The sequence below is a fragment of the Pagrus pagrus genome, assembly GCF_965226575.1.
Source record: "Pagrus pagrus genome assembly, chromosome: 6".
Classification (NCBI taxonomy): Eukaryota; Metazoa; Chordata; class Actinopteri; order Spariformes; family Sparidae; genus Pagrus; species Pagrus pagrus.
This window is the reverse complement of record NC_140190.1, coordinates 24,962,365-24,988,066: the sequence shown is the minus strand read 5'-3', so window position 1 is coordinate 24,988,066 and position 25,702 is coordinate 24,962,365. Positions and strand designations below refer to the sequence as shown.

General features: G+C 42.5%; 1 protein-coding gene across 2 annotated transcripts in view; it reads left to right on the top strand.

The window, feature by feature from the left end:
* ror1 (receptor tyrosine kinase-like orphan receptor 1) overlaps window positions 1-25,702 on the top strand; it is a 141,279-nt gene that overhangs the window by 76,580 nt on the left and 38,997 nt on the right. Inside the window, exon 2 of one of the 2 annotated variants that reach the window (XM_084354016.1) lies at window positions 17,659-17,721. The exons of the other annotated variant lie outside the window; for it this stretch is intronic. Within the exon in view, the coding sequence (XP_084210142.1) occupies window positions 17,659-17,721 (63 nt within the window). The remainder of the gene's footprint in view (window positions 1-17,658; window positions 17,722-25,702) is intronic. 2 annotated transcript variants of the gene reach the window in all.

Sequence of the window (25,702 nt, the reverse complement as noted above, 5' to 3'; positions counted from 1 at the left end):
AACACGTTCACTTTGACCTTGCCTGCAAACTTCCCCTCCCTCTTTAGTCACAACTTTAGTCCAATATTGCAGTGTTGAATGATAACTAACTCCTGCTTTTTTCTCTCTACCACCTCCGTTTGTAACAACTGGAAACTATTGTGTCTCCCACGATACAGTATGAAACTGAGTGACTTCTTCCTGCAGCTTTTCTCTTCTTCCCCCGCCCTCCACCTGGCTGTTACATTTTCTGACGTTGCAGTGAAATGAACAAACTGTACTGTCTCCCTACAGCACGAAAACACTTAGTGAGATAGGACTGCACCCGTCTCCTTTTTTAAAATCAGGGAATGACCCGTTGTGTCGGAGTCTGGTGATTGTCAGCAGTGGCTGCGCAGTTCAAAGGCTTCATGCTATATAATAACAGGCAGACAGACGGAGCTAACAGAGTCCATCCACCAGATGTGCAGTCTGACACACTCCAGTGTCTGCGCTGTCCGTCTGCAGCCTGCAGCTACACAACACAGTCAGACAAGCAGGCAACATACATATACACACAGACATGAAACAGTAGGATTAATCGGAAATCACTACTTCATCATAAAGAGCTTAGATCCTCGTTTCTCATCTGTCCGACTCTATTCCCGAGTCTTTCTCTCGCTCTCTCTGACCATCTCACAATCTATCAACCTAACATCCAAAGCCTGGGTTCAGTTAATACCCTAAATGGTTTCCTCCACCTTAGATATGAGTTCTACGCCGTTCATAAAACGGCTAAGAAACCTGTGAAATCATTCTGACATTGCAGAGCTGTGTGCGTCATTAGACTCCGGCTGTATCATCAAAGACTTGGACAGAGCTGGGAAAATTCCTTCATCTTTGTCTTTAACTCATGATAAATTGTTTTTCTCTCTCGCAAAATATGCAGTCCGCTTTGATCCCGACTATTTCTGCGTCCGCATTTGTCACTGCGGATCTCGAATGAGTGGACTTTCAGTAGCCTAGCAGCCCATTTCTCAACCTCTGTTTCACTCTGCCTTTTGAGGAGTGGGGAGGATTGTTTATGTTAGCTTGAACCAGACCTGAGCCCGTCATGCCTTTATTGCTTTGAGAAGGACCCAGGACACTGCGTAATGTGCACAGAAGAGAGACGCTGTTACAGTATATGCTGGTTGGACGGACTTGGAGAAAAAAGGGGATTCCTGCAAAGGTAGTGCAGTAAAACTATGTGCACGGGCAGGTTTCTCTTGCACTGGGAAGAGAGGCAAAGTGACGAGGCAGGGAGGAGGAAGGACAGATGATACTGCAGTTTGATGAGACGTTGGGATACAGGATAACATCAGGGCCCAGTGATATTACTGTAAACATATTCCATATGCTCTCACTGTCTCCACCTCCATCTCCTCCTTCTCCTCTCTGCCTGTCTCACCCCATCTCTTTCGATTTCCTTTCTGTCTCCTCTTTCTTACTCCTTGTCTCTCTTCCCCCTTCTCTCCTGCCCGCTTGTTGTTTTATTGAGGAATGCTCCACTGAGGAGAGCATTTGATCTCTGCTGCTTTGACCTAAAGATGGAGGGAGGGAAAGACGCAGGGAGAGAGGGAGGGAGGGAGGGAGGAGGGGTTTTAGGGCTGCATGTGTCCCCAATTACACCGCTGAGATGGCAGCGTAATTCACTGCTTCACTCAGCGACTGGTGGACGGGAAAGAGACGCCTAATCAAGGCCAGAGTACCCTAACCTGCTGCCAATTCTAACACATACACCGACACACGCTAATACACACACACACACACACACACACACACACACACACACACACACACACACACACACACACACACACACACACACACACACACACACACAGCCGGCTCTCTCATGACAAGAGCCTTCACACAGCTCACCACATTTGAAAGCTTATATTGCACAAAATTTGTCGCCCCCCCCCTCTAACTTCCCGCCACAGCAGTCTCGTAAAAATCGATGATAAATAAAAGGCATGACACCACATGCTAGTGACGCTGGTGAAATTATGCAAACTAGCTAATGCAGCTTTATCAGCAGGAAGTCATTTTCATCACTTTCTCTCTCAGGAGACGAACTCAGAAGCTTCACTTAAACGCTTGTCATTAGTGTTTGTTATGGTGTCAGAAGAGTTAATAAGTGTTTGTCCAGAGAGTCTCTCCTTTCTCTGTTAAACATAAATAATCAGTGAATATGTTTAGAAGTGATGCAACTAAAAAGGCTGCCGTTAAAACTTAATTTAAGTCCTCTCAGCAGACTCTGATTCACTTGTTTGTCGTCTGTGCATCCATGGTTACAGTACAAACAGGAAAGGATAGCACCTAATGTAGCGTAACTTACACTGGTGCAAGTGAAAACAACTTCACGCTGAAGGAGACTGGGCGCAGGTGTAACCCACAGCTTACTCACTGACTCCATGGCAACATTGCACATCCTGTTTCTTCACATGCCAGCATGATGGCGTTTGTTCTTTCGTGCTCCAGATGTATTCATCCCAAATGGAAATAAGAAAGAGATAAACACAAAATCCACTGAATTAGCTCTTCTGTTTTGCGCCTTTCATATATATGTTTTAGCACAAAGACATAAAATATTCCTTAAACGAAAGTATGTAAGCAAACAATTCAAAAAGCAAAGATTTGTCATAAAAACTGCTCCAGAACATGTAAAGTTCTACTCATAATGCCATATCTTGAAAGCCTGAGGAACCTGGAAAAGTAACAATGCATGACAAGGACTTTGCCTTAAATCTGTAGAAAAGGAGTGAAGAACCAAGCAAAAGCATGCTCTAGTCAGGCCCGCTGATGAGAAGTAAGGAGCAGAAATAACATATGAAGGTGCACAGCAGGCTGTGGGACCTGCACTCAGAGGGATCTAACAGATTTCATCTCTGCAACCTGGGAGATTCTGAACAGGAAATGAGGTAATACAATAGAGATCTTTGTGCCTGTAGTCCTCCTTTAACACCTCTCTCTTCTCCACGTCGCCATCTGCCTATCCTCCTTTCCATCGTCTGGGGTGGAGGTGGATCAGCCATGAAGTGTGTGTTTGAGAGAAGAGGGTTTATGGGAAGTGAGGTGAGACTGTGTTTGGAGAAGCAGGCTGGGATGCTTTACAAGGTGTGCTCAGTCAGCCCCCGCACCAGTCATCTGGTGAAATGAGATGGAAATTACAACAAGCTTTGGATACGCGAGACGAACTGTGATCGTCGTTGTCTCCTGCGGCAGGTTATGTGTGTCTCTCAGGCGCTCTTATTCCTGCTCTTTTCTGTATTTCGCTCACTTTAATAAAATCCAGGCTGCCTAAATCCCTCTGTCACCCCCACCCTCTCTGTTTTTTTAAACTTCTCCATGTTCGGTCCAGAAAGATGAGTCTGGGTGGAAGTGTGCTCATGATCAGAACATGATTGGTGCAAAACGGATGTATGGATTGTTTAACTTTTAAAACAAGAGCTTCCAGCATCTTTGGAACACGTAACCAGATTCACATACAGTACATTTAGACCAGTTCTCTTTTTGTCCTGCGATTATTTTCCTCCTTTAGATTGCCCTTCAGCTCGCCTGGTGTCTTCACCATTCATCCCTCCGTCTTTTGATCCTGTCTGCCCTCTTCTTCCTTCGTTGCTTTTCAGGATTCACACATTATTTTTCTCCTCCTCGCACACTGATGATTGCCAACATAAGAATATTCCAATCTGTTTCCTTTCAGCGATTTTCCCACAAAGTCACGATTACCTTATGTGTCAACATGTCTTTTCGTCTTTTGTTCTTCTAAAACATATTGCGGCCGTCTGTTTTTTTGAGGCAGATCCAGAGCAGGTGTCCCCCATCCTCCTCAGCCTCCCTCCCTCTGTCTGACATTAGAGATGGGTCGATGGGGGATTTTGAAATCGGGGAGTCTGTCTCTACAACACACACACACAGCGTATACCCACAATAAACACTTTCGGTCCATCTGGTTCTTCACTTACAGGGGCAGAAGGTAAATTTCATTACGAGAGAATCCCTTTTGACAAATCCTTCCCATTAAGGAAGCCTTCTGGGCCCCTGAATCACCTCAGTCCTCCCTCACTTGTAAAAAGCAATATCCTTTTTCCACTTTTGCTACTTAATTGTGTTTAATTTACTATTTAGTTCCTTCAGGAAATGACATACTGTGTGCACTTTTGAGAAATATTCTGTGGAATAGTCATATTCTTCTGCAAGCTGAAAGCAGATTATAGAGTTTGCTTTTTAGCGAATATAAATGTGGATTTGATTGAATAAAGGACTGACTGACAGGGCTGAACTCTTGACAGTCAAAATTACATTATGTTTCCACTTCCACTAAGCAAATTTTACACAAGTTTCCATGGTGGAAAGTGGAAACATACTGTTGAAGGTTTTTGTTTATGGTGGCAATAATAATCTTATAGTTTTCTCAAAATATATATTATGAGCTCAGTTTTAGTGTTTTGCCAACATTGAGCCTTTATTGTAGAGGGTGAAGATCTACAGCAAGTCACACACAGACCTGAGCCAGCACCACTAACAGCAACAGAACAGCTTAGCTCAATTAATTCTTACGTACCAAACTAGCCTCATAAATTATGCAAATGTGTAACTCTGTGATGGAGTGTGATGTCATAAAGTCACGGAATTAAAGGCGAGACTACTGACGAGGCGTTTCATGAGCAGTGTTTTCTGTGGGAGAGAGGAGCTTCTGATAGTGTAGACTTTGGCCTTTTTAACTTTCAAGATCTTTTCCATGCACAAGAACCTTTTATAACACACTGAAGGAAAAAGCATGATAGGTCTCCTTTTAGTTCCTATCGCACACATTAAATGTGGTCTTGAATGGCTGCATGTCATATCTGGCACAACCATCAATTTGTTGAGAGGTATACAGTGCAGGGTTTTCCCGAAAAAACATGTATAAACTGATCTCCCTCATCATTACCTACGATCCACCAGCAGTGTGTGGCGGTGTCTCTTTCTGCAGAGACTCTGCCTGCATTTTCATATGTTCTGATTCATTTTCTGTGTTTGGGACATTTCTTGACATCAGTGATTCTGGAGAAAGATAGCTGATTTTTTTAAGTCTCTTGTCCACGTCTTCAAATGCCACTGCTTGGGTTTAGTGGCTCACCAACCCAAAGCACCCGTGTTTGACGACATGAACGTGAGACTCGACAATCAACTGTCTTTCTCCAGAATCACTGACTGCATCCTTGAATGGTGTGTTTACAAACAGCAACCAACAAATCCTGCATGGTATATACCTTTTTAAATCAATTTATCCACCAGTGTTTATGTAGTTTGACTCATTCTGTATCCCTCAGCACTTTCTGAAATGTATGTGAAATCTGTTTTTTGTGGTTCAGTGTGTGGAAATGCTCCAGTCCGATTCCTTGGCTTTTAAATCATTTTCTCTGCAGTAGCGGAAAGTGTTCTGGACGCCGACAGTGTGGGTTTGTCTCTGGCCTGTTTTCAGCTCTGTCTTTGGGGACACAAAGCTCTCACTTCTTCTTTCCCACCACTCATCTCTCCCATCATTCCCTTTTCTCTCTTCCATCCCTCTGTCTTCCTCATTAGCCGGCTACCTTTTCCTCTAAACAAGTGGAGGAATGCTGGTGCTTATTTTCTTAACCTGGGACGAGGAGAGGTTCCTGGAGAGCATCAGTGTGATTGACAAGGAAGCGTGCTGGAATGGCTCAGTGGCTCTCTGTTGGCCTCAGAGTCTCGCTGTTGGCAGCCCAGACTCGGTCTCCAATATAGAGCTGGAAAACCAAAGAATAAGAATAACACTGGAAGTATTTTCTGGAATGAGATTTCTTTTCTTTCTCACTTTCATCTCTTTCTCGGTCTTTGTCTCTACAGTTTATCTCTCTGTTTCAGTTTCTCCCTCTGTCCCGATCTAACTTTCTCTCTGGCCTGGAGTCAGATTTCCTGTGGTTTTAGTCTATCCTACAGCGTCAGTCATGAAGAGCTGACTAAGAGCCTTGAGATGATGGAGACACGATGTCTCACACCCAGTTTCCGAGAAGAATCCCAAAATTATTCAGCATGGTTTGTCTCTGCAGTCAGAAGCCAGAAATCAGTGGCCCGTGTTACACATCAGGTCAAACAGTTAAATAAAGAGTAAATGTGCGAACCACAGTGATTACGTGAATGGAGCTCTTGGTAGGAAACGTCAATAGAGTTATATGATTTGATTGATTGATTGATTTTGATTTATAAAAGACTTTCATAGTCTGTTTAATTTATATGACTGATTATACACATATCTTAAGGCAAAATACTACAGGTCAATGTGTTCTGAAACTTGGAATTTCTAACTTTGATACCATACCCTGTTTTTGATACCACAGGAAAAAATGAAACAACATTAAGGGAATACAATTTAGATGAAGTTCTAAGTTAGTTAAGTAATCTCAGTTAATTTATTAAACTTACTAGCATTGGTGTACAACAAAATAAGGATTAAGGATAAAGATTTTATCTAATAGACCACAAAACATTTGATTTCTTATATTACACTTAGAAGCTTTTTTAAATGTTTTGTTTAAATATACAGTCAAAGCATTATCTAATTCAATTTTGCAATAATTTGCATGAATTTCCAGGACGGAGGGGATATTTTGGATATCAATTTTTCTAACTCTATAAATCAGAAAATACATTTTCGTCATGTTTTAGAATTGACATCATTGACATGATGTATATCGGGCCATTAATGATGTATATACAAACCCCTCTGTAAAATCCTGATTTCTGGCACTACATGTCAGTTTGGTAAAAATAGATATCCCCATGTAACTTACCTAGTTGATAACTTTACGACAGTAGGGACAATTATTTTCGGAATGAGTCTCAACGAAAATAAACACCTAAATGTGTATTTTAGATGTTTTTTCCTTCTACTAGTCTGATAGACGACATGTTACAGAGGCAAAATAGCTCAAAAATCAACAGTGCATGAAAAAATAAATAATAATAAATAAATAAATTGCTTAAGGTGTCTTGTGGCCTTAATAGTGCTTGGAAATGCAGAGAATATGCAGATGTGCATAACTTGATATGTATGTATGACGTGTGTTTTTGCATTTTTGCATGTACGATTTAATTGATTCATTCTTTAGAGTCAAAGCCAACATGACCTTGGCCTGATGGATGACACAGCAGCATTCCTGCCAATAATGCTGATGTTGTTCCAAATGACAGCATCACTGTGCGTGACGTGTCGTTTAAATCAAACATCCTCAGCTTGAGATGGTCACGCTCTGTGTTTCATTAATAGTATCTGGCCTAAATACTTTCATTGATTTAAGATGGCCTGCCAACACTTGTCAGTCATCATACGTCGTGCAGACGAGACAAGATGCAGCCTGGCGAGTGAGGAAATACCAGCAGACGTAAAGAACAGTTTTGGAACGGCGCCCAGCTCAACTGTAGTCACATGATGTCTAAATCCGAGTCACGTTTGAAATCTAGCAGCAATAAACTGGTGTTCCCAGATTCCTTCAGCCGGGGCCTCTCCTTTTGAATTTGTCATCCTGGAGGAATCTGGGAATGTCGGCAGTGAGCTTATGGAGTGTGTGCGTGTCCCTGGCTGCACCTGAGCGCACGCACATGTACGTTTTTGTCCAACACACAAGCACAGGCAGGCATGCGACATGGTATGCTTCTTATTCACACAATTCACACTGTTGGCACACATGAGACGTTATTTATGGAAAAGTCACGTACAAAAAGCCAAGCGAGATGACTGTATTCATGTCCCACACACAGACAGCCTGACTGACTTTGGCTTTAGGTCTTAAATCTTACATTCCACACCTGACCCATGACACACACAGACCTCAACACGGACATAATGTGCACCGTGTCCACATCATTAAACGCGATGCTCATACTGCTCAGTACACTGAGTAACACATCCTCTGCAAAAGAGTGACACACTGACATGCAGGTGTGATGACTGTATTCACATTCCACAGACAGACAGATGAACAGACAGACCTCTGCAGATTACGTCAAGGTCTCAGGGCTCAGTGGATCTGCTTGGAAGCGATCAGGTTTTCCAGAAAGCTGAGCGCTTACACACGCACACACACACACACACACACACACTCACACACTTGTAACGGACCTGTCAGGTGAAAACAGATGAGCAGCACAGTAGGTGGTAACATGCTTGTGCGCATTCCTCACTAGTCTGCTTACACCGCTGGTAACCGGAGCCGAGGGGAGCCTCACCCAAAATGGGCCATCCAGGCATTATACATCAGCGTGGTTTCCATTGCAGAGCCTCACGGGAACAGCAGGGGCTTGTGCATCAGCCTCTTTAACCTATGAGGCCATTCATAGCTCTATAGGGCCGAACTGTGTGAGGAGGGCTTCTGTAGGGCCGTCAGCACAGCATGAAGTCACTCCGAGGGTTTCTGTCATGACGATACAGACAAATGTGGAAGTAGACAATAGCTTAATATAGGATTCATAAAACATTGCATTACATTACAGCCTTCTCCTGTAATGGAGAAGTGTGAAAGTGCCTTCACTGTGAATAAATCCAAACAGACCAAATAGACTTGCGTTCATTCCCAAGTTTACATGCTGTGTGTTTGCGTGGGTTTCCTTGGCACTCTCAGGTTCCCTCCCATATTTCAAAGACATGTAAGTAGTCTGGTGGAGTGGAAACTTTGATTTGGCCCCCAGTGGAAATGTGTGAGTGGATTTTACCACTACAAAGACCAGGAATAGTTTCCTGATTTTTCCAGTTCCCCTGTGTATCTACAGTAGATAGCAAATAAATGCACATTCGCCACATACACTAAGCAAACTGATGTTAAGTTCACAGACGTTTTCCCCGCTGTTATTCTTTCTGTTAGACAAATCTACTTTTGAATGATTATTTTTTAAGTACATTTTACTTGGAACCATTACTTTAAACAAACTTTTCTATGAAAACAAAAAACACTGGTCACTTTATCATGATATGGGCCCGCTCAAAGTCAAGTTTTTCAAGTACTTCATGAATACTAGGACTGGGAAACAAAATAAAATGTCACAATATCTTTGTCCAAATACTTCAGTGTCAGTAATATGGCAATACTGTTGGGATGACAATTCATACTTTCACAAAACATTTAGTGGTAAGTTCCCAGGAGGTCGGAAGGATTCAGAGTCTGTCTCAAGGACGTCACCTCGCTGTCCACTCAGCCATGCTGCCACCATGGACTGAGGAATGCTGGGTAGTGACAGATGTCAGTGTGAGCCTGACACTGTGAGGTAATGTTCAGTGAAGTGGTGAGCTGCTGTTTAAAGCACTTGTTGGTCTGTGTCAGCTTTTAGCTTATTCTTGGTGTACTCAGGTTTCCTCTGAAGAAGCTCCACAGCAGTTTATAAACTCTCAGAAGTTGTTGGTCGTCGAGCTTTAGTTGGGAATACAGATATATATTGAAATCAGTCTTCTGCGAAATTCTGTTAAATAGGAAGTAAAGGTTTGTTCAAGATGCCAGTGTCTGTGAAGAGTGTCTGCAGAAAGTATGTACATGTCGCCTCGATGAAGCTCCATAAAACAGGCACTTTGTATTTTTTACCCAAACAGCCAAATGTTTCCTCCAACATTTATTTGTGGTCAAGCCAAATTCCAAAACATGTCGTATAAGTTGCATAAAATACCCTCCATGTCAGCTCTCTGTGATTTTTGCACGGGAGGCAAAAGTTTTCTACATTTTTTTTTAACTGTGCTTTTTTAATGTCAGAGCAAATGTCTGTTGCAACTTGAGCTTTTTCTTTCTCTCGTTGTCTATTGTTCGAATCCAAAAAGGGCCTCATCACGCAGCCCCCCTGTCATCTACCCTACTCACATCTCTCTCCCCCGCTCAGCCCTCCCTCCTCTCCCTCTCTCACCCCCTTCTGTGGTCTTATAAGGTTTCAGAGCAGAACTTTCTGAGGGGATGGAGGACTCTCTCTCTCTCTCTCTCTCTCTCTGTGTGTCTGTGTGTGTGTGTGTGTGTGTGTGTGTGTGTGAATCCTGTGTTCTTTGGTCCATGATGTCCTCAGGTGAACACTCCCTGAAGTACCTGAACTGGGCTTCTTTTATTCCTCTTTATGCTCCAATTGAGCCTGGGAACAAACACACACACAGACAGGTGCAGCTGTGCAAGCACGCACAAACGCACGCACGGGTACACATGAGCGGTGCCAGAGATCACTGCCTATTTATTCGATAGTGTATTATATTTATTTTATAGTTCACCATTGCGGGACACAGCCATCTTTGTCTGGGTTTTTTGCTCTACTGTCTATGATTTCAGGGTATTTCAGTTTGGGCTTATCAAAGTTTTGGTGGGAGTTTTAGCAGTATTTTTATTTGTAATAACAAAATGTTATACCTACCAGGGTGGCCACACATCCCCATAGGTAAAAACAAGCAAGAAACACAAGCATTAACCGATCCAATGTCCCGCCTTAGTTACTGTTTGAGGATCAGCAAGCCCCTGTTCGGCCAGGTGCTGCGGTTCTATTATTGCTTTAAGAAGATGGTAGCAAGGACTACAGTGTGCCATGGAGCGATACATTCACAATGTTACGTTTTATGAACAGGGCAAAATTGAGGCCAAGTCATTCCGGTGTCCAGTCTGAATGAAAATGAGAGAAGCCTTGATCTTTCCTGGCTAACGATACTTCATGTCATCCTAAAAATACCTCGGCAACAAACCTTTCCGTTGGACAAAATCTGTCTTCTGTTTTGGGAACAGAATAAACACAACACCTTGTGGGGGTCAGGGTTGTGAGTGTCACTTTCACAGGTCCCTCAGCAACATTGTTTTCTTCTTAATATTTTCCTCTATTCAGCATAGATGAACCTAGCACATAGCACATTTAAGTTTAACAGGAAATGAGAAAGTCCAGTCCAAATAAAATGGGCAGGACTTAGGAAGTGTCAGTTCAGACAATCAGACACATTTTAATCAAAACCTAAAATTTAGCAGGAAGAGAAAACAGAATAAGTTAAGAAGGGTCAGGTTAAAACGACCTGGTAGAGTTGTTATCCTCTTTACTTGCCACAGATGTGTACGCATAAAATTCACTTATGCACTGAAGAATCATTACTGAAATTTCAGGTCTCAGAAGTTACTTTGGCAAGTGCAATGTTATCAAATCTTATAGAAATGTCCAAGACTATGAAACAAGGACCCAAGTTGTAATAAACTTTCAGATAGTTTCATCTACCTACTTATTTCCTTCCCTGTGGCTCACCATGAGTCCCTGGACGCCGTGATGCCCGTGTATGATTACTGTCACAGTTATTTATGTCTGACACAATGACAGTGAACAAGCTCTCCGGCCAACACAAACCTGCACTCTGCCCGGTGGGACAGAAGCCCACTTCTTAAAAAGCAGATTTTACGAGCGCCTTCACTCTGGTTTTATTATGAAGTTTCCCTATTTTTTATGTTCTCTCTTGCTGTCTTTTTTTCTGCCCTCTCACATTTTCCAAGTCGTCTTCTTCCGTCCATTTATCTCCAAGTCCTCTACTCTCCTTTTCTGCTCTTCACCGCCCTCCCCTTTTCTCTTCATTTTGGCATGAAACATCTTTATTTTCTCAAATCCCCGTCCTTTCGCCAAGACTTTAACTTTCCGCTCGTTTTCCAATCTTGAGCCTAATTGTGCTAATAATTCATTAAGGCAGCTTGAGCCCTATATGGTGCTTAGTCTGGATCTGGATGCAGGCCATAGCCGAACGTAAGCTTCTTAGTTCACTCCTCTCATTGTCTGTAACTGTACAGCGGGGTATATAAGACAAATAGATCTTCACAGAAAAGCTTTAAGTACTTCCTTGAGATAAGCACACAGGAGGGAAGTGACATGAGAAAGTGGTTTGAACAGAAAGTCAAAACAGGATTTTTTTTCAGTTGAAGCACGTAATTCAGACAATAAAATACAGAGAGTAAGAACACAAGAAGAAAAAGAGAAATTTGCTAAACGGAGAGAGATCTGATGAAGACAAATTGGAGAGGGAAGTGTTTATCATTCCTAGATTTCCCTCATCTCCTCACATCTCCCTTTCACCTCTTTAAGTCAGAAATATGACATAACTATATTGTGAAAATGGTGGGTTTGCTACTCTTCCAGATAACCCCAGAGCTAGGTCAGTTTTCCAGCTAATAGGGAAGGAAGCGGACCTTGGGAGAGGCCCTAATAACAGAGCGGAGAGCTCATACATCAGACTCACTCACCACACCAACCAGCCTGGCTCCAAACACAGTCCCCCAGACCATATAACAGCATATTAGTTGCAACGCATAACCGCTCAAATTGAACATTTCTGATTTTCGGTTCAGCTTTACCCGGAGGCTCCCTCTTTCTCACTTTCTCCCTGAGGCCTTTCCCTCATTCCCATGCCTCGAAGTTTGGAGTTCTGCACTAATTCCCATATATGCGGCTGTCACAGTAAAGTCACACCGAGCTTTATAGGGGTTAAGCTCATGTCCCTGCGTGATTTTTATCAACACAAGCCAAATACAGCTGGACGAGGATCACAGGCCGCTCTCATGGAACTTTTTGTGTGGAGATTTGATGTCTGGACCTCTCAAAGGCACCTTCATGTTAACCGTAAACTGTATATTTTGCCACTAGGATGGCAATTGAAGTGGCACTCAGTTGCAAATGAAAGAAGAGCTTCCAAAGCTTTCAGTTGTATGAAAAGTGCAATACCAGCCAAGAAGGGAAAGTGATACTATAATAAAGGTTGTCAGGCATCCAGATTTTTGATGCGTGTTCACAGCCATACCAAAGTGGCCTCTGAAGTTTGAACATATCACTACTGACATGCTATGGAAATATGTGCACGGCTCTGTGACCCAGGTTATATTGCTCGTCTTTGAAGGAACTTTAAAGGAAATTAATGTTAAATTAGAGTTTTTAACAGTTCAGATAATCGTCATTTTTAATGAAAATCCAATGGGCAGAGATGATATCACTGCATAAATAACTCTGGGAAGCTAACTTGTGGCTGTTATGGTAGACAAGCAGTGAAAATATAGCTTGGCTCTTGGCTGAAGAGCGAGCAGGAAGCTGACTTTGGCCGATGCTGATAAATTCTCTGAGAAAGGGCATGAAAAGGGGATTTCTGGAGACGCTGTAGGTGTGAACCACATACATATGAAGTGACGGTCATATTGTTATCAGCTTAAATTGAAGTAATGTGCTGGAGTCCCTGTTGCCCATTTTCTATCAAAATGGAACCAGTTCCATTCCAGTTCGCCCACCAAATTTAGAACTGTTCAGAACATTTTGACTAAAAATAAAATGGTTCTGAACCCAAAAAGTTGGTTACCAGCTGCTTGGAAACTCCAGGGGGTTGGAAGTTGTCTTTTCCGTCTTTAATATGAATTTATTGCTTTATGATTTATGCAAACTCTAAAGACAACTGAATTTGAGTCGATATGCAAATGTGTTTGCACACGTTATCGTACCTAAATGACAAGGAATTTGTGTCATTGCCTTCGAAATGGACTCATATGAACATTTTCCAACCCTAACAGCAGGATGACATTCACAAGAAGTGCTCATACCTAACAACAAAATGGATGGTTGTCTGTTCCCTTTCAAAATGACCCATGTTACAGTGAAACAAATCTATTCACTTTCTGATCTGCAACCTCAATAGTTAAATTTTGGTAATGTGTAGGCAATTAAAATTGCCTGGGTAAGGATGTGGTCATGGTTAAATAGACCAATGTTGACTGTTGACTGGAAAGTAGATGCAAACATTGGTCTCAGGACAAAGTCAGACCAGTTGTCAGACACTTTGTACTAGTATGAGTGAACATTATAGCTCAAACCCAGCCCGATTCACTGCTACATACACTACTACATAGTGGTTCATACTGGCAGACCAGACGCTTTACAACACACATTCCAGTTAACACATGGGAGGCCGTCAGAGTCTGGATCATGATCAAATCAGGGACCAGAACCACAACTGCAAGAACCATTGATCTGAGCTGACACGGGCGCTGTGAAGGTGCCTATTTTTAGGCCCTCTTCAACAAATGGGCGTAATAGAATTGCTTCCCTCTGTTACTGAGAAACATTAGAAAGCTAATCTCAAAATTACCCTGCAAATCATCCCAGATATTCCAGATGATTGTCTCAATGAAAGAGAACTAACAGATGTGACCTAAATAGAGGAGATATAAAGTGGAGAGAGAGAAATGGCGGAAAAAGGATTGAATAGCCTCCCGTCAAAATGGACAGCTGTCTTATCTGCAAAAGTAACGCCAATAAAATTCCATGTGCAGATTTTTTCCTTGGAAAAAGGAGTAAGACAAAGAGTGGACTGACCAAGATCACAAAAGAAATATGACTTCCTGAAAATACCAAAATTCCCTCTCAAAATTATGCAGCTGCGCCTTCTCCGTATCATTTTTTTTAAACTTACTCATGGTACATCCTTCCCTCTTCCCTCCTTCCCCTCCCTTTATAGTCCCATGTCCAGCCCCTCTATTGAACTCTCACCTGGCTGCACTTGGCTAGCTTTGTGTTAGTGAAGCTACTGAGCTGCAACGTCCCCTCTCCTCTGTCCTTTGTAAACCACAGAGCTCTGTGTTTCTTTGAGCCTATCCGTCCAGAACACGGAGAGAATTCAGACCCACCTTGGGGGCAAAGACTCGCTATAATACACTGTCATGTTAGGAGCCTCCACCAACGGACCAGCAAGTCATTTTGGGTCCCACGACACAACTCGAAAGCGTATGAAAGCACAGGATAAAGGTTTTCTCATAGTCAAAAAACAGACAGTTTAATAAAGAGAAAGCATAAAGCTCCTGTCAGTAAGATAGTAATACTGACGCTTTGGGAATGTAGGTTAGGCTGCCATCCAAAAGTAGTGGGAAGTTGGGAATGAGACTCAAAACTGAACATCTTGCTCACAGGAACTTAAATGGACACCAGAGCTTTGACTAATGGAATCTTATTTTCCCGGAGACGATACAAAATGTGTTTGGGGCACACAGAGTTTTGTTTTCTGTGTTGAAGTTGGCATTAGGAGAGCAAGTGAGCTGTTAGCTGCCAGAGAGCAGAAGAGTCCCTGCGGTGTGTTTTTCTAAACAAGCCAACAACTATGGAGCTTGTAGCTTACAGCTAGCCGAGTTCAGAGGAACATGGAACCGTTACCTTGAGTTTAATGTGACAAGTAACAGTAAATAAATGTACTGAAGTACTTGAGTACAGTTCAGAGGTACAATTAACTTGAATGCTAATACTTTTAACTAACAACTACAGGTGATAATAATAACAAAGAAAAGAAACAACATGTTGATTTCAGGACAGTTGAAACTGTTCTTTAGGGACCGCTCTGGGATGGTGCTGAAAAACCTTTGAGCCCTGAAAACACTGCTATCTATACAACAGGTCGACCCTCCTGTGTTGCTACATATCTGCAACCACCTGAAGCATAACTCATAAAGCTGCTAGCCGGGTTGTTTTCATCCTGTTGCAGAGCCTCCAGACTCCCTCACTAACAGGTGCAGAGGCCCAAAGCTCATGCTCATTAACACAGCTCATTTCACAAGCACCACCACAAAGTCGTTACCATCCTGACACAGCACGCGTGAAACAACACATTATCACCCAATTAGCATGACCCCATGTCAGGCGCCTGTTTGACTGCAGACTTTCCCTCCTCACACACCCCGACTGTCACCCTGCACACCACACACACAACAGTAATGCTTTAATTGGTAAATTCATCATTAAACTATTATTTTTTGAGGTTCTTTTTAAATACGTTGCTAGAACGTGTTTCATCCCAGTGTGCTCAGGGAAGGTTAGGTCTGCAGATAAGTTTGGGTTGGGTAGTTTGTGAATGTGAGACTTATGACCTCAGTTGGCTGGCAGCCATTTGCTCATTCATCATGTTAAACTATCCCAGCCTGCGCACACTGGGTTCAGCCTGAAAAGCAGAACTCGTTGTAATTGTGGGATAATGTAAATGCGCAGAGTGTTCGTCAGTCGTCTGGTGTCCAAAGAATAACCAAAGATAAAACTGTGTCAGGTTCCATCCTTGTCAGTCCTGCATGTTTAAGTCCTGCACAGGCTCTTTCACTTGTCAGGAATCACCTCCTGACCTGTGGCAGGGCACACTGAAGCCCATTTTCTGTCTCGTCTCTCCTGAAATGAAAAACAGAGGGCTGCTCTGTCGTCAGCTGGTAATAACGCAGCATTAGGTCCACATGGCCCGCTGATAGGCTGCCTGTTATACATTCAAACCTTTGATCTACACTAGCACAGACACAATTCTATCACCGCTGTTGTTTTGTATTTCAGATGGAAAACTCTGAAAGCCTGATGTGTGTTTGTGTCTGTATGCAGCATTTGACTTTGTTAGAGGTCTGTGTGAAAGCAGTGTGTCTGCTGTTAATGTTTGGAGAGTTTGTTCACATATACAGACACAAATCCCATTTTAAACCAAAATTAGGATGTGTGTTAAACATGGATAAACCTGCTAAAAATGGGGAATTGACTCCCTTCCCAATGCCAGTGGATGAGTTCGAAATAGTCGTGGCCAGAGGCATTATGTACATATATCCATACGTTTGTCCGTCCCATTCTTGTGAATGAAATATCTCAAGCTTGAGAGAATTTCTTCAGATTTTGCATAAATGTCCACTTGGACTCAAGGATGAACTGATTAGATTTTTGATAATTCTCGTTCTCTGGTGTGTCGCACTTGTGTCGCCGAAAGCACCAGAATCAGGCCTTCGATTCGCCAACATTCAACGATCATCATGACATTGCGTTGGAAAAGGGGGCATCAGGTATCGGGTTCCCATCACTGCCGATCAGAGCTGGAGCCGATAAATACCTGTGAAGCAGCGTCATTTGACCACTGAAGATAAAAGCCAGATGTTAGTGGGTGTCAGCAGGTTTTTTAAGTCCAGAGTGAATAGGGGCAAAAGTGAGGTTTCCAGATGTGTTTAGCATTGAGCTGATGATTGACCTACTCTGGTCTGATTGAACAACAAGGCATTTTCATGGCTTTAGACCTTTAGACAGGATGGCTGAAGAGTGGGGGAAGACATGCAGCAGAGGGCCACAGGCCAGATTTGAACCCTCGTGAGGACACAGCCTCTGCACATGGGGCACACGCTACAAACTGAGCTACAGGGATGCCCCATTGAACAGCTATTTTGTGCTTTTTTCACTATACTGGCACTGTTTGTAGCTTGTTTAAGTCTTTACTCTGACAATCATTTTTTCCTCTGTTTAGTTTTGATTACTTTTATGTTGTCATGAGTCAGAGTAGAAAATAAGTGTGTTTCTTCTTGCCAAGGCAATCAAAACGCTCGGTTGCAACTCTGCATGTCAGAGGATATTTGCATAAAGTGAAACCTCCCTCGACTTCCCCACTCAGCACCACTGGATGACTCAAATCAATGATCAATTCACAATGAACAGCATCCTGTGGCATTTCCAGTGTTTGATTCTGTATTTGCAAAGGGGGCTGAAGCTCACAGCGCATCGTTTTTTTCACTCACTCTTCCACATTTGTTCTAATTGCAGGGTTCACGATCCATCGTTTGAAATGTCAGTGGAAAGTTGGAGGGCCCAACAGTCAGAAAACATGCTAATAGTCTTTCCTCTGTCCATTTCCTCTGTTTACAGGGTCTGAGTTTCCCCAAGACCCCAGTGTGCTAGCTACCACTTCATGGAACACCTCTAGTGATGGTAAATGCACACACATAAACACACGCCCACACAAAGCATGACTGAATTCCAACACGTCTCTAACAAACCTCTTCCCAGACAGCCTGTGATGATGTTATGTTCACAGTGCAATTTACACACGGTGCGTTGAACTGTGACCCCACATGTGCTTTCTTAAAATTACATTAAATGATGTGTTAAAAAATTACACATCCTCTGTGAATGGTCACCTTCAGCAGACCAGACAACACCCATTGTGTAGTCCAGTGTGGAGGATAATTGGAGGAATGAATTACACATTGATCTACTCAACATGTGGGAAAACAGCCACAGGTGCACTGCATTTCCATCATTTCCACTGACCTACTTTTAGTTCTCTCTTAAGCAGCCATTAAGTGACCATCTTTCAAACCTTTTGCCACATATAATCATCAAAGTATCTTTAAGCTTGACTTCTACGGTGATCCCCTTATTTCATCAGCTTGCTCAGTTTGTCTCCAACTCTGCCAGACATCCCCCTCACATTTAGCACACATACAGCAGTTATGGAGTGTTTTGGTGTGAAGTAAAAACCCAAAGTTGTTTGCAGATGTGCTGCAGGAGCGGATCACATGACAGAGATTGTAATGGGGCTGTGGTTGCAGACATTGAAGCACACTTCGTGTCTTCTGTTACAGGTATAAATGTCCTTCATTTGCCCGGATTTCTTCTGAAAGAGGCCACAGAACTTATAGCTTCAACTTGTTGCAGTCAGTAGTTTGTCAAAGAAAACGGCCATCAGAGACCACCAGACCTCGACTACTCTTAATACAAGATGCTGGCAGAAAAGCAGCAGTGGCAACAAGCTTTTATCAGCGCTTCATCACAACCTTCTGTTGTTGTTCTTGTCGTTTGTCGTTTGCTGCTGACCTTACCTGACATCCTGGTTTAATGCCCCCTCTGCAACCATTCTTTGACTAATCGATCAGTCAGTCGACAGAAAAGTATATTCTGATAATCACTGAATAAAAATATCAGTGCTTTTGTACCAAGCTAGATTTGTACGTGCAGGAGAGAGGATCCTACACCGAGCTGATGAGCTCATGATCATGAGGAGTTTCACATTCCAACAGCGGCTCCTGCATTTGACAGGCTTGGAACAGACTCGTCAACAAGTCAGATTTAACATGCATGCCACCTGGTCCAAAACCCCAAGAAAATTGACTGTGGGATGCAATATGCAGATGAAATTGCCTTTTAAGCTGCTCGGTTCTCCCACACAGACTTGGTTAGCTTATTCCTTCCCTTCCTTGATCAAAAAGGATTTTTTTTCCAGTTGATTAAAATGATGTCTTTTGTGGTGAGGATGGTCACGTCTCCTAGAGCTGCCCAGGTTTAGATCAGCAGACCCTGGCGGCGGAAGGATTTAAAACTGCTGTTCTCCTGTCAGCGCCGCAGGAACAACTGAGTCAGAACCATAAATGATTCTGGTTCTATGGTTCTGGTTATACTCTTAACACTGTTGCCCAGAGTTATCAGTCAAATCTTGCCCCTTCTCCTCGGTTTCCCCTGAGCTTGGAGAGCCGGCATCCGCCTCGTCCCCCACAAAGATACCCTAACTTGCAAGATCCTCAACATGAGACTTTATTGAACTTGACCTTTATTCCTGCTCTCTCATTTTGTCTAGTTTGTTTAATTCATCTCTAGCGAAGCCAAGTCTCCCACAACATCCGTCCCACAGCCGATTCTGTGTACACAAAAACACACAGGCAAAAAAACGAAGACGGTAGTTTTCTGGACATGATGGAGCGGTTTAGTCAAGATAATGATTATGGTGACAATCAAGGATGTTTAAAAAGTCATAAATATGATGAGGAGCATTTCCAAACAAATCCTAGAAACAGCTTTGTTTTTCCAAAACAACATAAAATATGAAAACCTACAAAGGCCAGCGCTTACCCATGTGTTCACAGTAGTGTATCTGTGTGTGTGTCATTTGGATCTCAGCCCCATGACTAACATCTGCTTCTTATCTGATGGATGGATGGTGATTGCACCACTTGTTTTGTCTGCAGGCAGGGAATGGTTTTGATTGACCAAGCAGACAGCATTCAGGTAGCATGGCTCTATCAGTATGCATCAGTAGCAGGAAGTTATCATGCTGAAAGAGGCTCATTATTGGGCTGAAATCAGGGGTGATGATAGTTTACTGAACTCATTTTCCTCCGGGCTTTCTTTCAGTCTTTCTGTGTTTCTTTCTTTCTCTCTCTCTCTTTTTTTCTTTGTTTCATTTGATCCATTTAGCTTCCCTCACTTCCTTTCCCCTCTCTCTCTCCCTGTTGGAGAGCGACCCAACTTTAATGAAATTCACCTTTCGCCATAGCTGGCAGTGCAACAGTCCCAGCTCCTCAGTGTATCCTCAGAGTATGTTTAGTTAGCTGCGCGGCCACTCAGGTTTCTGTGCCTGCGTCGTGCTGAGAGCAGCCTGCTAGCACAGCTTTCCGCCCGTGTGACTTATTCAGCGTGTGTCCACGCACAGATCACAACGATGCTGGTGAAACGAAAAGGTATTGTTGAACTCGTCCACGCAGAGTTTGTGTGTGTTGCGGTTGTGTGGGTGTGCGTGTGTTTACGTTTGTGTGCCTGCGTGTGAGCGTTTGATTGTACGAAACCGCTGCGAGAAAATGCAGGCTGATGACAGGGCACCATTTAGTCGACTGCCACATTAAAGGGACAGTCCGCAGCAACGGTTTGAGTTTCACAGTACTCCTGGTGCCAAATACCACAACACTCACCACGAGACGATTACATACAGAGTGTCTTTGTTACGCAGACATTGGCAGGACATCCTCCTCTTCTTTCTATTCCTCCTCTTCACCTCAGTTCCCATCGTCTCCTCTCGTCTCTTCCCCTTCTTCTCCTCCCCACTGCTTTATTGTCAGTTATTATAACAGCTAATGAAGTGTGGCCTGCACAGCTCCAAAGACCATTTTCTTTTCCATCAACTCAACTAATGAGACGGTGATAAAGTGACCCACTTGCCTTTGGCGAAGCACACTTTTATAAGCGAATCTGTTCTCATTTAATATATGAGGTGCTTTTTGTTTTTAGATAATACAGTCAGACTCAACAGGCGCATGAAGGCGGTGAAGTGTTGCATCACCATGTAGGCAGGATTCAGTTCACTGCACTCATAGGCGCAGATTCCCAGCAGATCCCTCGTGACTTTGTGTTGATGGTTGGGACATAAAAAAAGATGAAAACACACGCCCACACACAGAAGGAAGCATGCACACACACTGTTTCACACCCTCATGAAGACAGATGTATCACCAGTAGCAGTGACCTCAGGTTCTACCAGTGTTTCACACGTCTGTGATCAGTGTCAGCTCTGCATATTGAGTATGGGTGATTGTTTTGTGTGTGTAAGTGTGGTTGAGGGAAGTGATGACTTGGTGATGAGTGTTGTAATATTTTTCAGAGTCACATATTACACACAGCTAGACCCGACCTAAAACCACGTATCTCAGAGTTTGGGGATTTTTACTTTGTCAGGCATTCACAGCCCCGGGACGCTGTGTACAATGTAAATAAAAGCAGAATACAATCCCAACCTAACTGTGTTTACTGACAACAGTTTAACGAGGTGTTCCTGAGCCCATGCAGTGTTATTCTTTATACCATAATGTGTTTCCTGAATGACTGAGCCTTTTAAGGATGCCTCTTCATACCCAATCATGATACTATCACCTTTTACCTGTGGAATGTTCCAAACAGGTGTTTTATTTATTTTTTAGCTTTCCACAACTTTCTCACTCTTTTGTTGCTCCTGTCCCAACTTATTTTAAACAATGTTGCCAGCATCAAATTCAGAAACAGCATATATTTACAGAAATCAATGAAGTTAATGATGTAAAACATCAAATATATATATTGTCTTTTCTATTGTTTTAAATGTAAAGGTGAAATATGTAAGAATTTAAGTTTAAAACATTGAAGAATTAACAAAAATTATCAACAGAATAAAAATAAATGAGACTATTGGGGTTATTTTAAAGACGTGTAAAGACCACTTACATATTGCAGGATTAGCAAATTATCACACTCTGTTTTACTTAAATTTGACCCAGCATCACAACTTCTTGGGATTCAGGTTGTATATCATTCATTTACCCAGAGCACTTTACTAACTGTAACCTCTTACACACTCGACCATTTGGAGGAATTTAGGAGGCTGCATGTTCAGCCGTCAATCCTGAGATGAGTATAAAACATGCTTTATCTGCAGGTCGAGCTGAACTTTTAAAGAAAGGGGGACAACAATAAAAGCTCAACCTGATACTAACAACACAGACCAAAATGACAACGCCATCTCACCATTTATCACAGCACCAGTTTGAGGTAGAGAGCCGTATCAGCAGAGGTCAACACAAAATCTTAATAATCCTGTTATAGATGCAAGAATAAATCTTTTATTTGACTGCAAAATGGTTATAGCAGTAAAATAAATGATGAGATGTTTAAATACGAGACTTGCAGTACTCTTTTTTTCACTGAGCAGTGATGACAAATTGTTTAAAGTAATGGCCCATTCTGAACTTAAAACTTTCATTTTGCAAGGAATGTAATTGGTTAATGTTACAAATTCAGAGTAAACAACACACTGGAGTGAAGTCTAATGAAAAAATATGTTTGCTTAAAGAAACTGGCCCAGTGTCTTCCACCTCTGTCTCTTCCGCTTGTCTCGTGACATTTAAAGTGATTATGAATGTTAACATAATCAGTCCTGACAGTTTAAATGGAGAATTAAAAGCAAAACAGCTGAGTAAACAAGTTATGAAAAGAAATGAGTGATACAGATTAACTGTCGAGGCTGCTCCAGTCAGTCAGTCTCTTTCAGTCAGTCTCTCCCACAACACACACACACACACACACACACACACACACACACACACACACACACACACACACTCATACACACCGTACATTTGTGTTTTTGCATTCCCTTCTGTCAAAGTGAGCTTCTTAGGTCATAATCATATCAGAGTTTGACCTGACTCTCAATTATGAGGAACCCGCTTACCCAACCACTTTTATTATCAGATTTTACCTTGATAATCCATTTTCAAGGCTTGTTAAAGCAAACAGACACAAGAGTCTGTGTCAGTGTATAACATGTTCTTTAAGTGTGTATGTGTTGTTGACTATGTCTGAAATTATTGTGAAAAAAAGAGTAAGTAGATGAAGAGAGACGGGAAAGGGGGAGAATGAAAGTGGGGGATGTGGGATTGATGATACTTGTAAACTATGTCATTATTACTATAGTTATAGAAAAGCTGGATTTTTATTCTGAGTCCTGGTGTTTCTAATATGGTCTCGATGTTTCTGACTTCAACAAAGACTTGCTGGAGGTTTTGTTCTGATTGCTGTGCTGTAATGTGGAGAGACAGGACTGTACAAAAAACAGACTGTGTGTGTGTGTGTGTGTAGAGACAGAGAGAGAAAGGAGGACAGATAAAAAGTGTGTGAGAAGGGAGAGAGTTGGTGGTGCTGGTGCGGTCAGTGGTGGGAGTCTCCTCATATTGTCACACACTTGTTAGTACCACATTGCTATGTTTAGCTTAGAGGAGCTTTAGGGAGGACGGTGTGTGTCCGTGTGTGTGTGTGTGTCGTGCACTGCAGCAGAGGCTTGAGTGCACACAAACAGAGGCCGTATGCCAAGAAAAACCGAATATGCCCACTTCTCTTTTTCACAAACACATCGTAGGCGCTCGTTTTTCACACCTCATGACGATATGTCAGATGAGCTGCACATACAACCACAAGGTATGCTGCTATGGCGACAGAGAGTACCAAGTAAGGGCACCAGCATGCTCCAACCAAAACGTTCACTACAGTTTATAACATGATCTTTTCGCCTTAATCTGACCTCTGTCATGCTGATTTGTTCAGTTATCAGGCATCGTGACCACCTCAAACTCATCATTAAAAAAGCTATCCGGCAGAAATTTGGCCCCATTTTAAACTTCGATGTTGAAATTTGTTAAATTGATTTGTGTAATCCATACAGTGTCTGTCAAGAAATAAGTGCAAATGGATTTTGAAGAAATACATATGCACACATACTGCACTGGCAAATGGGAGAGGTTACTTGAAGTCATATCTGTGTGAGTGCGTGTCCAGCACAGAGCAATAACTACACAGAGACCACACCCGTCTCCAAAGGCCTTTGTTTTAATCTCAACTAAACAATTGTGAATTTTCTTGACTGCATCTGGCAAGCTCAGGACGCTACCGCACTGACAACAGCTGTACACAGAAACAGAGACGGAACAGAGAAACGGTGTCGCCAGGACCACATTGTGCCATGATGACACACACAGAGACTCACAAGGTGAAACCATTATCAGCCGACACTGTCACGGCTCGTGGTTAGCAGTAACTTAATAATCCCTCTAGGAATAGGTTGTTAATTTTAAACAGTCGGTTGTCCTGAGAACTGGTTATTTTGACCAATTCCAGTAATCGTCATGATTATCTCCCTTTTTCATGACAACATTAGAGTCACTGTCAGGAGTCTAACTTTCAACTAAATCGAATTTTGACCTCAACAAATTAGCTGTCTTGGAGATGGATGAATGTTTCTGTTGACATAAGAGGAATAACTGCCTGACAGGCTTAATTCAGGGCAGAAAATCTACTTGCACACACAGCATCAAACCCACGATTAAAGGAAGGAATTCAATTGTAACATCTCTTCCTACCAGAACTATTACATACCAGTGTTTCGATCACCTTTGAGTTTTAGTATTGTCTCTCCTGCTGACTTTCTTTTACTGTAGTATAACTACACTTTAAGGTCCGGTGTGTAGGATTTAGTGGCATCGAATAACCCACACCAGACCTTTTAGTATACTTTTCACCTTAAACGACAGAGGATAATCAGATAAATTAGGAGAACAAGACAGAGAGCAGCTTTGGAAAAGACAGCAGTACTCTTGTGGGGAAAACCCACGCCAGGAAGACAGACCGGGCCACTGTGAAATGTTTTTGTGATCCGTGTGACTTCCAGAATACCAAATCACAAAGATATATTTTTATGTTTGTGAACAACTTAGTATGTAAAAAGTTACGTGGTCTCAATGCAGGGATGCCTTCCCTAATTACTAAAATATTTAAATGTGTGGGTGTCCGTGCATATCTAAGTGAGCGCTTCTGTTTTTACTCCTCAACCTCTCCATTCACACAAATTGTAGCTTGTGTGACTTCTATTTGCGATTCCTCTGTATGTGTTTTTCCTCCTTTGTTTGTTTTGGCCGCTTCGTGTAACCAGCAGCATTTCTGCATACCTAAGATGGGTTTTGGGGTTGAGGAAACTTTCCAGAGGTTTTTCTTGACATTAACACCAATGTTTTCCCTGCACATTAAACTCTTAGGTGGCCCTCCCAGATTGTTTTTTTCTGACCACCTTCAGGAAAAATGTGGTCATGGAGATAACCACGCAAAAATATTTTGCTTTGTCTTTTCCAAACCCTTCTGAATGACAATGATGGGGTATCCACAATGGTTTTGGAAGCCTTGTGCTCACTCAGTTTGTCCTCAGACTCACAGCACAGGTGATGTTGCCCTTATGAGCTCAGACACAAGCTGTGGAAAACCCTCTGGCATCGTGCAGCCATGATGAAAAATAAAATTAGGTGTCACCACAGTGGCAACCACAACGTAACTTGCAAAACCAGACCTTGAATATGTGTGTCTGAAAACAGAATTGTTTTACCACTACTTTTCATACAGCAGCATGTTTTTTTCCTTTCCATCCGGCTCTTAAGAAGCACAGAAAGTGTTGTTTGATTTATACCTTAGTTCTTGGCCTTGTGTAATACAATATTTTCCCTCCCCTTCTGTCTTTGTGTCTCTAAATCATCTCACTCCTGATGTTTCTTCTCACTTGGCTCCCCTTTTTATGCATTTGTCTCCTTATTCCGACTCTCTCCTCGCTCTTTATCTCCCTCGAATTCTTTCC